We start from the raw sequence: 12,412 nt of genomic DNA on the forward strand, positions 1-12,412 counted from the left end.
TAATTCATTTTTTTTTTTCAAGAAATTAAAAATAAAAATGAAATTTTATTTAAACTTGTTTATAACGAATTTAAACACTACAATTAATGTATATTTCTAGCAAATTATTTGTAACTCACTACAATATTGTGTGACTATACAAATAACAAGATTGCAGAGTTGCAAATAAATTTTCTTGAAACCTTTACTAATCGTAATGTTTAATTAAATTATAAAAAAAATCGAAAGGTGAAATGTCCCTTTTTCTTGCCTAACCATTTTAATTATTAAAGAAAAAATGTTCTATTTTTTCAGAAAACATGATAGGAAACGACGATGCTGACGCGATTTCTCGAGAATCGTCCCCATGCGGAGAAGCATCGCCCTGCGAAGAGACCTGCGAGACCACCCCTGTAATACTCTGTAGTAACACGTCGACTCAGGAAAGTTGCGAAGGCGATAAAGTTACTGTTGCAACTCAAACAGGCCACGAAGCCCCAGACATGGCGTTCAACCCCGAAAAAATGACCGTAGACAAACACTGTTATGAGTGCAAAGTACGCTACAGAGACCCTAAACCGCAGGACCTCGTGATGTATCTGCATGCGTGGAAATACAGGGTAAGATGCTCTTAGCTTTTTATTGGTTTCTGAAATTTTCAAATGTATGAATATTTTTCCCCTTTTTCTTTTATAAAAATGTAATTATAATTAATTAAAAAAAAGAATCTCATTTTTTGTGAAATGAACTCCAAAACGAAAACTTTTATATGTAACAAAAAATATATATTGAGGCAGGAATAATTTATTACATATGTAAATTTAAACATTTTAATAACAATTTATTTAAATTTTCTACAGAAAACTAATTAATATCGTATTTTCAGGGTCCTGGTTGGGCTTACGAAACTGAACTCCCAGAATGGGCAAAACCCGATTGGATTGGATCAAAATCGTCGGGCTGATGTTAATAGTTATAGGAACCGTACAGGACTTGAAAAATATATACGAAAAAGTATATTTTGTTGATAGTTCAATTTAATTTGTCAAAAACTGAACTAGTGTATAATCCTTGCACATAAAACGGCAGGGTCCAATCACAATCATCGTATGTAGACCATCCCAATTAAGTTAGAAAATGAAAGTAAATAAATATTATTATTATTATTGTTAATTCAAAAGTGTTTAGGAAAGCGAAAAATAATCAAAAAACCAATGCAACAAAAAATATTTATATTTACTTTATTTTGTTTGTAGAATTGCCCAGTATTAATGTCAATTTCCCTTATTTGCTAGTTTTTATAATTATTATAATAAATAATAACAAGAAAAATAATAATAACACTTAGGTTAGCATAACATTCGTTATCAATTTTTATCTAGCAAACAGGACAAACTTCTGTGCTAACTTACCAACAAAAAGAACCAGTAATTATATGACTGAAACAAGGAACAATAAAAAGAAGAATTTTAGTCAAAAAGATCGTGAAATCTTCAGTTAAGTGCCTGAAATAGAAAAATGAGTATTAAATACAGGTCGGTACGTAGAGAATTATTTGAAAGTATTAAACATCATTCGTCGTGTACTATATAATTTTTTTTACTAAAAACAATTTTTGAATCTCATTTAAAAAAGTCTTCAATTGCTTTTTTCATCATCCCTTCTATCTATTTTATATCCTTGACTGAAGAATGAATCTAATCAATGTTATTTTTCAAAAAGTTTTTCCGAATTCTTTGACTCTCGCCAGCACGCCATAAACACCTCCAATAGAACTCAAACCGAATTCTGTCCCTTTTTTATTTATATGTAACAAGCGTTTAAGCGTTATTTTCATTTATGTTAACATAATAATAAAATATCTACCATTATTTCAAACCCATACAGAAGGAGGTAAATCAAATTTTAAACGATTAACTCAAATTTTATAATTTTAATCGAAAGTTCTATTTGAATTTCTATCTGTATTACATTGACTTATTTAATTCTTATTAATAAAATTTAGAAACAAATTCTGTATAATAGAAAAGTATATCAACAATATTTTTTTTTCTGTATGGCCCCCTGCACATGTACCTGTGCCATTTACAAAATTACTTTATCAAAACAAACGTTAAGATTGGTATCTTCAAAATATTTTTATAGTAATGGTACGTAATGGGCAAATTTAGCAAACAGATAGTAGTTAATGATGTAGTAGTAGACAATATAAAAGTTCCACCGTTTTTCTTTATCTTGAAAAGGACGCATTGTGTTCTTTGGAATTTAAAAATGTAAATAATATTGCGAATGGTGCCTTATTGTGACAACTAATTTAATATTTATTAAGACTTATGACTATCTATTTTAAAAATTGTGTTTGGAATTTAACAACCAAAATTAATGTTGTGTGTATAATAAAATTAATAATAGTCGTCACAAAATAGGCACTCTATCATTAGAACGTCTGTGATGATCAAATATTATTTACTCTAAATGCAATGTCGATAATTAATTTCAGTGTAGATTAAATTATTGTTATACCTACACTAATATTAATTTTATAAATTATAACAAATTCTCTACAGAAACTGGTAGAGAAATGTCACATTTTAAAAAAATGCGAAGTCACAGTACTCATATGTAACATCTAACGTATGTAATGAGCAAAACAATAATTTCACAACGTAAGCTCATAGTAATACAGGATTACCAGATCAGTGGTTGACAGCTGTTAGTTTTTCCTCTTTCTTCCTTTTTTCCGACTTTTTCAGCGTTAAATGTAGACAACATTGATTGAATAACGCGCGCTTCCCCCCCCACCCTAACTTCCGCATTCACGAGATTGCTCCCATAGTCCCACATACACACATACCAAGCAGTAAGATGTTACATATCAAAAGCAGTTTAATTCGTAATTATAGTAAAAATAAAATTCCATTTACCCCATTCTTGGGGTAAATAACATCATTTTGTACAAAATGACTAAATGATTACTTTCCACTACAATTAATTGTTTATCTGCTTGTAAATTGTTCTAAAATTGATAATAAATACAATCAACAGCAAAATATATAATATGTAAAAAGAATTTATACCTATACAAAACTAATCCTTGTTATGATGAAAAGGAATTGTACAAAAAATACTATAAAATTAATTACTTAATTTTATTACTAATAAATCAAAGAAAAGGACATTCGTGTATAACGGAAATTCCTAAAATTGTAGTTGTGATCCTATTGCTATGAATATTCTTCATGGAAATATGGAATGTTATTAAATTTATTTGTGTAGTATTGTAAATAATTACAAACTGGTGGAATCGTTAAAATTAATTAAAAGTACCTTGCTTTATTTAGTAACTATTGCTGCAGACGAATGATTTAGTTTTATTTAGTTACAAACTGCAACAATTCCCATTTTGAAGAGAATTTAAGTTTTTATACATTTAATTGATAAATTAAATACACTTAAAATAATTGAAATTAATATATCAGAACAATATATATCCTAAATACATGTCAATTTTTCAGCTTAAATATTTAAAAAATAAAATAAAAGTAGATGCAAAGATGTAAAATTGATCATTATTTCTTATTACTAAAATCATAAAATCAACATCGTTAGTGATAGAAATTTGTTGCAGTTTTATATGTAAATAAAAGAAGAAAAAAAAAGAAAAGAACGATAAAGGTCTTCTATAAATAACAACATCATAAATTATTTTGTAAAGAAAATATTTGATACGCACGCTTTTGTAGAGCACCAGTTTTGTAAAAATAAGCTAAAATTATATATTGGCGATACAATTACTTATCGAATATAAATATAGTTTTTACATTACTTAATTTATGAAATGAATAACTTATTAGACCAATATTAATAAGTAAAGTAGATGCATAAGTGGAGAAAAAGATATATTGTTAAAAATAATTTTTATTTTACTCCACACAGGTAGTGTGTGTAAGATTGTTGTTATTCTTACTATTATTTTCTCTTGTATTTTGCAGTCATCTGTGATTGTTACCTAAGTAGGAAATTGTTTCTTTTTTCTTCTTTACAATTTTTAAAATAATTATGTGTGCATATTATTCCTGTAAACAGTGTATTAGATTTTAAGGGTAATAAATAAAAACGCATTTCTCATATTATCCATTTACACCGAATATAGGTAGGTAGTGAAGTGACAGTCTTTCTTGCCAAAATTTTCACATTCAATTTGGCAAGCCTAGGGACATTTTCTTGAAAATATATTGGAAAACTATTTCTTGAAAAATAAATTTCGAACTTGATTTTCTTTAAATTTCAATTCAATGAAGAAAATCTATATGACAATCAAGTTTCAAGAGTTTCAAAGTTTTAAACCCGACTTTATCAATANTTAAATTTTAATAAAGATAAAAGATTTTTAAAATAACATTTATTCTCTCAAAAAATATTTACCTACAATATTATTTACATGACCTGGTAGTTTTGTATTTGAATTTTCATTCAAGACCGTTCCACTTGATTAAATTCCCTTCTTGATGGGCTTTGGAGCAACACTGACTTTAACGGGTTTACATAAGTCCAGTAAATAAGGGGAGTCCACGGAAAACTTTCTTTTTCCAATGTCTCCTTCGGGAACGGCCAAGGCAATGTTTATTTCTATATTACAAGCCTCAGACCAAACTTGATGTGAAATAAGAACTGTTGTCAGAAGCCTTAAGTTATGTCCAACTTGCTTATCTGCAATATTTGAAAAATTATTGGAAATTAATTTAATTTATTTAAATAGTAAAAGCGTTAATATCATAGAATAAATTAAATTTTATAATTTTTACCTTCATTGGGTCCATCAAAATTTAAAGGTTTCAGATGAGAAGGCCTAGGCAAAACAATTTGGGTCTTTTGATCAGGGTATTTTATTTTCAATCGAACTCGACTTGGATCCAACATATTATTCAACTCTGCTTCCAAAGGCACTGCCATAATGAGCCCTGCAGTAAATTTTAGGGTTGTTTCTGATTGCCCACTGGGTTCCAAAATTTGCACCTGACTCATTTGAACCTAAAATGTTTAATTTCTTTAAATTAGTTTAAAACTTTTTGGTGAGCTAGTTACATTCATATTTGGCTCAGGGATTTTTCTTAGTTTTGCCTGAGTTAAAATAGGAATTAGGATTCTGGCAACAGTTCCAGGCTTGGGTTCTTCGAGGCATGAAAGCTCGTTTAAAACCGTAGATGTGAATGAATCGGGTTCCAAGTCCGTGGAATTTAGATCTTTTTGCATTTCATCCAAAGCAGTCATGAAATGATGGCAGGGTGCCAAGGCAGATGCGTTACTTCCTAAAAAGAATTTACATTTATCGGATAAAATGTGGTTATTATTAATTTGATTATTAACGCACCTTTTACTATATACACCAGATTTAGGGCCAAAGCCCTGAGTTTGAACTGTTTAACAACACAACTATCTTTAGGGCTTAGACCCACGAAAAGAAATTGCATTTTCAAACATATTTCCAGCAAATTTTTTAAATTGGTTTTTAAATTATTATACTGCTGTGTACCCAAAGTACCAGGATTATTCCAGAAGCCCTTTTCCAAAATTTGAGCCATCAAAAGTTGCGCCCCTATGTACAGGGCTGTAAAATGTGCTGTACCAGATACAGTTGCATCCATGTTACTTAAACGATTTAACTGTTCTTGTGCAGTTTGTAAAAATGAAGTCTGAGTACTAAAGGAGCATTTTAACTTTAAATGGGCATTTTCACAACTTGATAATTTTATTTACCTGTAGGAGTTTTGATTTGCGTTTACACTGTCCACAACTGCCTTTAGAAACTCCATACTTTCAGGGACGGACATGGGTCTTGAAATAGTGGTGTTAACATTTCCAGAAAGGCTCAATTCGGGAACTAAGTTAGGCATTGTATCCCTCAAATACGCATAATGTCTCAATGTGTGGGGCTCCAACAAGGGAGTTATTGTTGGAAGATTTTTAGCAGCATTTAAGATCAAAATTAAAATACATATATCTAAATTTTCTATTAAAGAAAATTCTCGTTTTGAATACCTATTGTGAAATCTGAACAACAAATTCGAAATATAAGGATACATTGTGGATTATCAACGTCTGGCTCAGCTATATCGAAGAAAGGGTGAATTGTGAGAAATTGGGGGACTAAGGGCAACACCAGTTCAGGATGTTGTGCTCCGATTGTTTGCAAACACCTGTAGGTAGATCTTCGGTCTTGTGGGTACCTTTTAAGATTGTCCAAAAGCTTTTCAACACACATTTTCAACCCTGCTGTTGTAGACATTCTGCAAGCAGCTAACATTCTATATAACCCTTCGCGGATTTCTTGAGAAAAATCCTCTAACGCTCCTTTAAATAAGTATATTATTTAGTTTATAGTAACTATAATTAAGTTGAATCTGTGAATACCTAAAATGGTTTCTAACTGGTCATCTCTTAAAATTATATGTCCGGAAATAATTCTCAAACTATCAATCGCTTTTAGGCGGACATCTTCGATTTCGTCGTTGAACATGTCGACCAGAAAATCCAAGGAGATGTTTGCAAAATCAGGATTATTCCGGGACAGCTGACACAGCGACTCGACTGCAGCAGTACGAACTTCTACGAAGAGAAGAAAATGTAAGTTTTATCTTATATTTTTAAGTAAAATAAAAGCCCGCTGAGCTTTTTATTAAATTATAAAATCAAATTGTTTTACCAAGAAATTCATCTTCTAAACCATGTACAAAAGCACCGCAAGCACCACTACTCATTAAATTAACACTATCTGCGTCGATTTCTTCGCGGGGGGCATCATCCGCCCACTTTTTACCACTTGACCATTCGCCACTCGTTACATTTTCCCATGCTAACTCATGAGCTGTTCTCTACAAAAGTAAGTATTCAACATTTTATTGAGGAAGTAAAAAATTAACAGGTAAATGTAGTGAGTTTACCCCACATTTCCCTGGAAATGGATTTTTGTAGCAATTAAACAAACCTTTCTTCTCATATCAGACATAAGTTTCTTGTCAAGTGTCTGATTCAAAAAATGGGGACTAACAAGAACCATAGAACCCAACAATTTAGCTGACAGAGCTCTTACATAAATTGAGAGGTCTGTTAAACCACTACACACCTTACCGAAAGCATCATCAATGAGTCTAATTTCCTGTTCACTGTCTTGTAATGTTACAACACTGAAATTCACAATATTAAAAAATATCTGTAAACTAAATTTTTAGCTCTGCATTAATTATCTTACATTTCAGGATATGTAATACCAAGCAACCAAACCAATTTGAGTACAACTTTTCTTACAATTTCATAATCATCTTTTAAACAGTTACACACATCTTTATAAACATTTGGATTAATTTTGATACCCCTTTCATGTAATGCAATGGTGGTAGAAAATGCCTGGCTTCTAACTCGTGCATCTTCATTATCAAAATATGATGAAACCAATTCTAATATTTTATCAGCTTCATTTCCAGTACAAACTGGTATTAAAACTCCAATTGTTTCTAAACATTTGCATTTAACAGCATGACTAACATCTTTCAAGTAATTTTTAGCAATTTCAACCAATTTATAATGTAATGATACATTGTCTGTCACTAGTTTTCCTAAATTTAATATAGTATTGATGCCCTGTGCAATCACCTTATGTGAAACTTCATTTTTTATTAGCATAATTGCTTCATCTATGATAGATATTATATCAGCACTTGGTTCTTTACCAATATCCAACAAAAGTGACAGTATTTTCACTCTAACAGCAGATTCTGCTTCCAATTTAAAATGATCACTTAACTTCTTCAACACTTCTGGAATGTCCGAGGTAGAAAGTTCAAAGTTGTCTGATGTCCTTAGCAATGTACGTAAGACTTCTCTACTATTCTTACAACTTTCGAGACAACTAATAAGCGCTAATACGGGGCTACTGGCTGCTGGTTTATTTATTAATTTTAACTTTTTGGTTGGAACTTGTAAGGGTGGTTCCTATCATTATACAAAATTAGTATCGTAAACGTAAAACGTACATTAATTTACTTACTTGAATCGTATGACTATATTCTGCTAAAGCCCTCTTTTTTAATACAGCCGTCATTTTCTAAAATATAATTCACCTTAAAATAAATATTAGATTGCAGTTTGTTTTGGTTTTTAGGTTAAAATCATATTCATACAATCAAATTTTTGGTTAGAATCATAGACCTATCATAGATAAAGTCAGAACCGTAGTGTTTATGAGGTTGCATAAATAGTTTGTAGCCTGCATTTTTATTTGGAACTTTTGTATTTTTCGTCAAATAAAATGTGTATAGCTTCTATATCTTAATTCGTATTTCAAAACTGCATGCACCATTAAATTTTTAATACATTTTAACATTAAATTCACTTTTTAAGAAGTCTAGAACAATTATTTTCAGATGGTAAAGTATTGAGCGCGTTTTTATGTTTTGACTCTGCTTGATTTTTATTNTTCAATTTTAGCTCTAAAACGGCTTTCATCACTAAGTTGTATATATTTTTCTTACATATTTTTAGCCCTTAAAACGTTCAAACTAATTGTTTTATATATAATTTTTTGATAGCGCTGTTATGTTACGTAGTTTTAATTTAATCACTTATTAAACGAAACGAAAATACCAAAATGTATTAAAGTTGTGAGGCAAAAGCGAAACAAATTTAATAGTTGGAAATCACTAGGCTGTGCTTTCAGCCCCTATGTAATTTAAAGACGACGTATTCATTACTTGATAAATTAATTTCTGTCGTATGAATGGACCGAAACTGGCAAAATGTAATAAAGTCGTCGTAGGTGGACAGAAACTAAAATTATGTAGCTAAAAATTACTAGTGAATATTTTAAACCTTGATTTTGAAAGTCGTCATTAATAGGTAAAGGAATTCAGAACTGGTACTGCAACCTGACGCTCAGAATACTTTATAATGAAGTGGGTTGCCTATATAAAAGATGAAAAATTTATTAAAACTATTAAATTCAAATTAAATGAGTGTGCTGTCTGTCTGGATAGAAATAGAAATGTTACAGTGCGAGTCGACATTTGTAAGCAACTAAATTTGTGGATTTTAATTAAATAATCTAAATTTTGTTTGACACGTAAGCAGTCTATGAAAGTAGTCATGATTCTACAACACAATACTGATAATATAAATTAATATTTTTCACTTTTTTTGTATGTTTCTTTAATGTGGGCATTATTAACTTGTGTCCTGTATATTACGATTTTTTATAAGATTTCTTATAGAGATATTTGTAATTAAAAATGCGCACAAAAAACTGTTAGGTTTATTTGGAAAAATTGTGATAAGAGTATCTATAAAAATGTAATAAAGTGACAATAGTTAACGAGATAAATACTTCTTAATAAAAAATTGCGGCTGAAAATGAAAAGAAATGTACCTCTTTTTCTAGTTCGCGAATAATAACAAGTATAAGATACAAAACAATGAATTTTTAATCTTCTGTTCAAAGATTGAAAAAGTTGTAACAACGTTTTCTTTCGAAGATATCTAAATTCTATAGTTTATTTTTGCATTTTTAAAGATCATTGCATTTTATTTTTATAGTCCTACAACCATAACAGTCTCTCAAAGTGATATCTGTTTGTCTTCATCTTAATCTCTTTAACAACATTTTTTTTATAATCGCGTCGTCGGTAATTTATCTCTAATAATAATATTTGTCTATTTCTGTATGTGTATGATAACTTTTTAGTTAGAATAATGAATTCCTGCGTTATGAATAATGATCAAATATAATTTAAAAATTAATTTATGTATACGTACTTAGAAACAATACTTATTAAAAGTATTTAAATATAAATACTTGACTTTTGAATTTGTATTAAAAAATATATTTATNGAGTTCAATTTTTTTTATAAATCGTTAGCAGATAAAAGAAATATTATTGAAAAAGTATTTGGAATGTCAAATAAAATAAAGATAAATTTGTATTTATAAACAAATAATGATGAATACTTTCATCGAAACGTATTACAAATATATGAGTATCTGTAGTATTTACTATAACATTCAACTTCACGTAGGTAATCCAAGACGCTAAAGTATGGGCGTTTTTATTCACTGTTACAAAAATATCTATTACTTTGGCCAAATCGAGAGGTTTTCCTACATTCTCTTAATGAGCGATTGCTAAATAATGGTGCAAATATTGTAATTTATGTTCGGTTTGGTGATTAAATTAAGCAGATCAGTGACAATAGGAAAAAAAAGGTTCCGTCACATTTAAATACAAAAAACATTAATATAATATTGCCTATGTTAACCAAGAATTTTTAATTAATTTACTTAGAAATATTGCATTCATTACTAGAAATTGTTATAATATCTTGTTAGTGTTGTAGTTTTATTGGGGTATTTTCTTTAAAGACGCATCAGTTTCTATTTAGGAATTAAATTGAGTTAATATAATTGAACACATCTATAAACCCTATTATCTATGTATTATAGGTATAGAAGGAATTTTTATCTATGGGTCTTCCGGCGATCTTGTCTGTCATCTTTTCTTCGGCTTCGATCACCCTTTGTGTATCTATTATCTATGGCTTCGATTAACTATCGTCTTCGAGAAGGCGATAATGCAAGCCGCCGTTTTTGCTGTTCGTAAATGGAGACGTCTGAAGGTATTAAGCTCTAATTTTTTTTTAATTTCCGTTGTTTGATTGTGTGGAATACATTTCTATTTAGCCCTTGGTGGGTTTCGATTACCGATGCTTAGATTTTATTTAGCGTGAACGAATTCGGTAACGTACTGGTTTTGTGCTCCAACATGGGTGTCCATCTTACCTGACTATTTATCCAATATGAATTTTTATAGATTATTAGTTTATTTGAGATCGAATAATTGGTATTTTGCTAAGAGTTTTTGAATTTTGAAAACAGATTTAGGCGATGATTGTAGATTTTTCATACTGATGTGACCACGTCGTGAAGAATTGCTTTCGTTTTATGGCCAAAATATGTTAAATATTTCTCAAAAGTTTTTCATCTTTGCCTTCTTATTGTAGAGATTGGGTTTTAACGACTGTTTTTTTTTTTTATATACAGGGTTGCCTTGCAGATAACATTCTTGGATTACCTATATGGACGAACTACTTGCAGATGTTATCAGTGACAGTCAGATTTACTTTTATTTCCAAAAATATTTCTGATGAGGTGGTCGAAAAATACGTAGACATAGGATGTTAACGATGGTAATTATCATTTATAATAAAATAAAATCTAATGAACATAATAATTAACATTAAGTTGTTCCAACAGGTTTCCATGAAAACATAATATGTAAATGAACACAGAGGGTAAATCAAAAGGAGTCGAAATGTAAAGAAACAGAGCCCCACTCTTCTTTCTCTTGGACTTGGAGTGGAGTCATGTGTTGAAAGGGTAAGAAATCTTTAATTATTTTATGAAGTTGTGTGTGAAATAGTTTGTGATTTTCTAAATCTTGTATTTCATTTGTTTCACAATAATTACTGCTAAAGTTTCTTACTCTTCTGCATTGTTATAGTTGGACCGTTTTATTATGTTTTAAAACATAATAGTTAAGATGAAACTAACATTAAATTGTTTCGACAGGTTATCATTTAAACTTATTAAACGAACAAGAAAACAAAAAATAAGGATTCAAAATGTGGAGAAGTGGAATCCTTGGAAAGTGCAATTTTTAGAGAACGAATGAAGTCCAATTCACATTAATGTATTTAGGAATGAAACATGATCACCATAGAGTTATCGTTGAGGTAATAAATTGCTTTACTGTTTATTATTTTGATAGTACTTATTTTCATAGTAATTTGCCATGTCTGGCATCTATGGTTTTTGTTCTCTAACAGATATCTATTGTCCACATCTATGATTTTCTTCTATCAATTATCTGTTGTGTACAGGCATCTATGGTTACTTCTATAGCCTTTAACATTTATCTATGTCTTGAATAAAATTGACACATCGCCATTTTATAATTTAGGTATTTTACTTGTCTTTTCGTGTATATTTTTATTACATTTAATATTTTATTTAATTTAATCTCTTCTTTAATTAATAATGTAAGTAATACTTCTTTTTGTCCGTTTCTGCAGATCGTCCAAATGGTGAGAAAGAGAATTTCAGATTGATGGTATTGAAACAACCAATGTCTTGTCTTGATTTGCTGTTTTCGTCTTCACCTCGCAACATTATGCAGCTAATTTTCAACAGATAAGTGAGAACAAGAGGAGATTTACTTGAATTCCACTAATAGAACAAGTTTTCTTCTTTGGCATTCCTCCTGGACTTGGTTTGCTTTTCATATCTGCAAACGTTGGAACGTTACAGTCTATAATTAATTAAGGTGAGAATACTTGATATAATTAATTTTAATTGCTCTTTATTAATAACAAGTATAAGATACAAAAC

At 29.8% G+C, this 12,412-nt stretch overlaps 2 protein-coding genes and 1 long non-coding RNA gene across 3 annotated transcripts in view; 2 read left to right on the forward strand and 1 right to left on the reverse strand.

The window, feature by feature from the left end:
- Nucleotides 1–4,107, forward strand: part of LOC108732990 (uncharacterized protein C18B11.02c) — a 119,119-nt gene extending 115,012 nt beyond the window's left edge. Inside the window, exons 9-10 of the mRNA XM_025973599.1 lie at nucleotides 295–599; nucleotides 866–4,107. Of these exons, the coding sequence (XP_025829384.1) occupies nucleotides 295–599; nucleotides 866–943 (383 nt within the window). The 3' untranslated portion in view covers nucleotides 944–4,107. The remainder of the gene's footprint in view (nucleotides 1–294; nucleotides 600–865) is intronic.
- Nucleotides 4,108–4,371: 264 nt separating this feature from the next.
- LOC108732991 (integrator complex subunit 4) lies at nucleotides 4,372–8,077 on the reverse strand. Its single transcript, XM_025973606.1, has 11 exons — nucleotides 8,024–8,077; nucleotides 7,229–7,968; nucleotides 6,965–7,163; nucleotides 6,683–6,851; nucleotides 6,391–6,585; nucleotides 6,061–6,330; nucleotides 5,737–5,980; nucleotides 5,351–5,679; nucleotides 5,065–5,288; nucleotides 4,785–5,010; nucleotides 4,372–4,689 (listed from the first exon to the last, which is right to left on the reverse strand). Exons 1-11 carry the CDS (start codon nucleotides 8,075–8,077, stop codon nucleotides 4,472–4,474), a joined length of 2,868 nt encoding a protein of 955 aa, XP_025829391.1. The 3' UTR covers nucleotides 4,372–4,471.
- LOC112904185 lies at nucleotides 6,518–12,382 on the forward strand. Its single transcript, XR_003230947.1, has 6 exons — nucleotides 6,518–6,603; nucleotides 10,469–10,641; nucleotides 11,066–11,211; nucleotides 11,279–11,401; nucleotides 11,594–11,757; nucleotides 12,097–12,382. It is a non-coding gene; the product is annotated as an uncharacterized LOC112904185 (long non-coding RNA).
- Nucleotides 12,383–12,412: the final 30 nt, after the last annotated feature.

This window comes from Agrilus planipennis, unplaced genomic scaffold (genome assembly GCF_000699045.2).
Source record: "Agrilus planipennis isolate EAB-ADULT unplaced genomic scaffold, Apla_2.0 scaffold51, whole genome shotgun sequence".
Taxonomy (NCBI): domain Eukaryota; kingdom Metazoa; phylum Arthropoda; class Insecta; order Coleoptera; family Buprestidae; genus Agrilus; species Agrilus planipennis.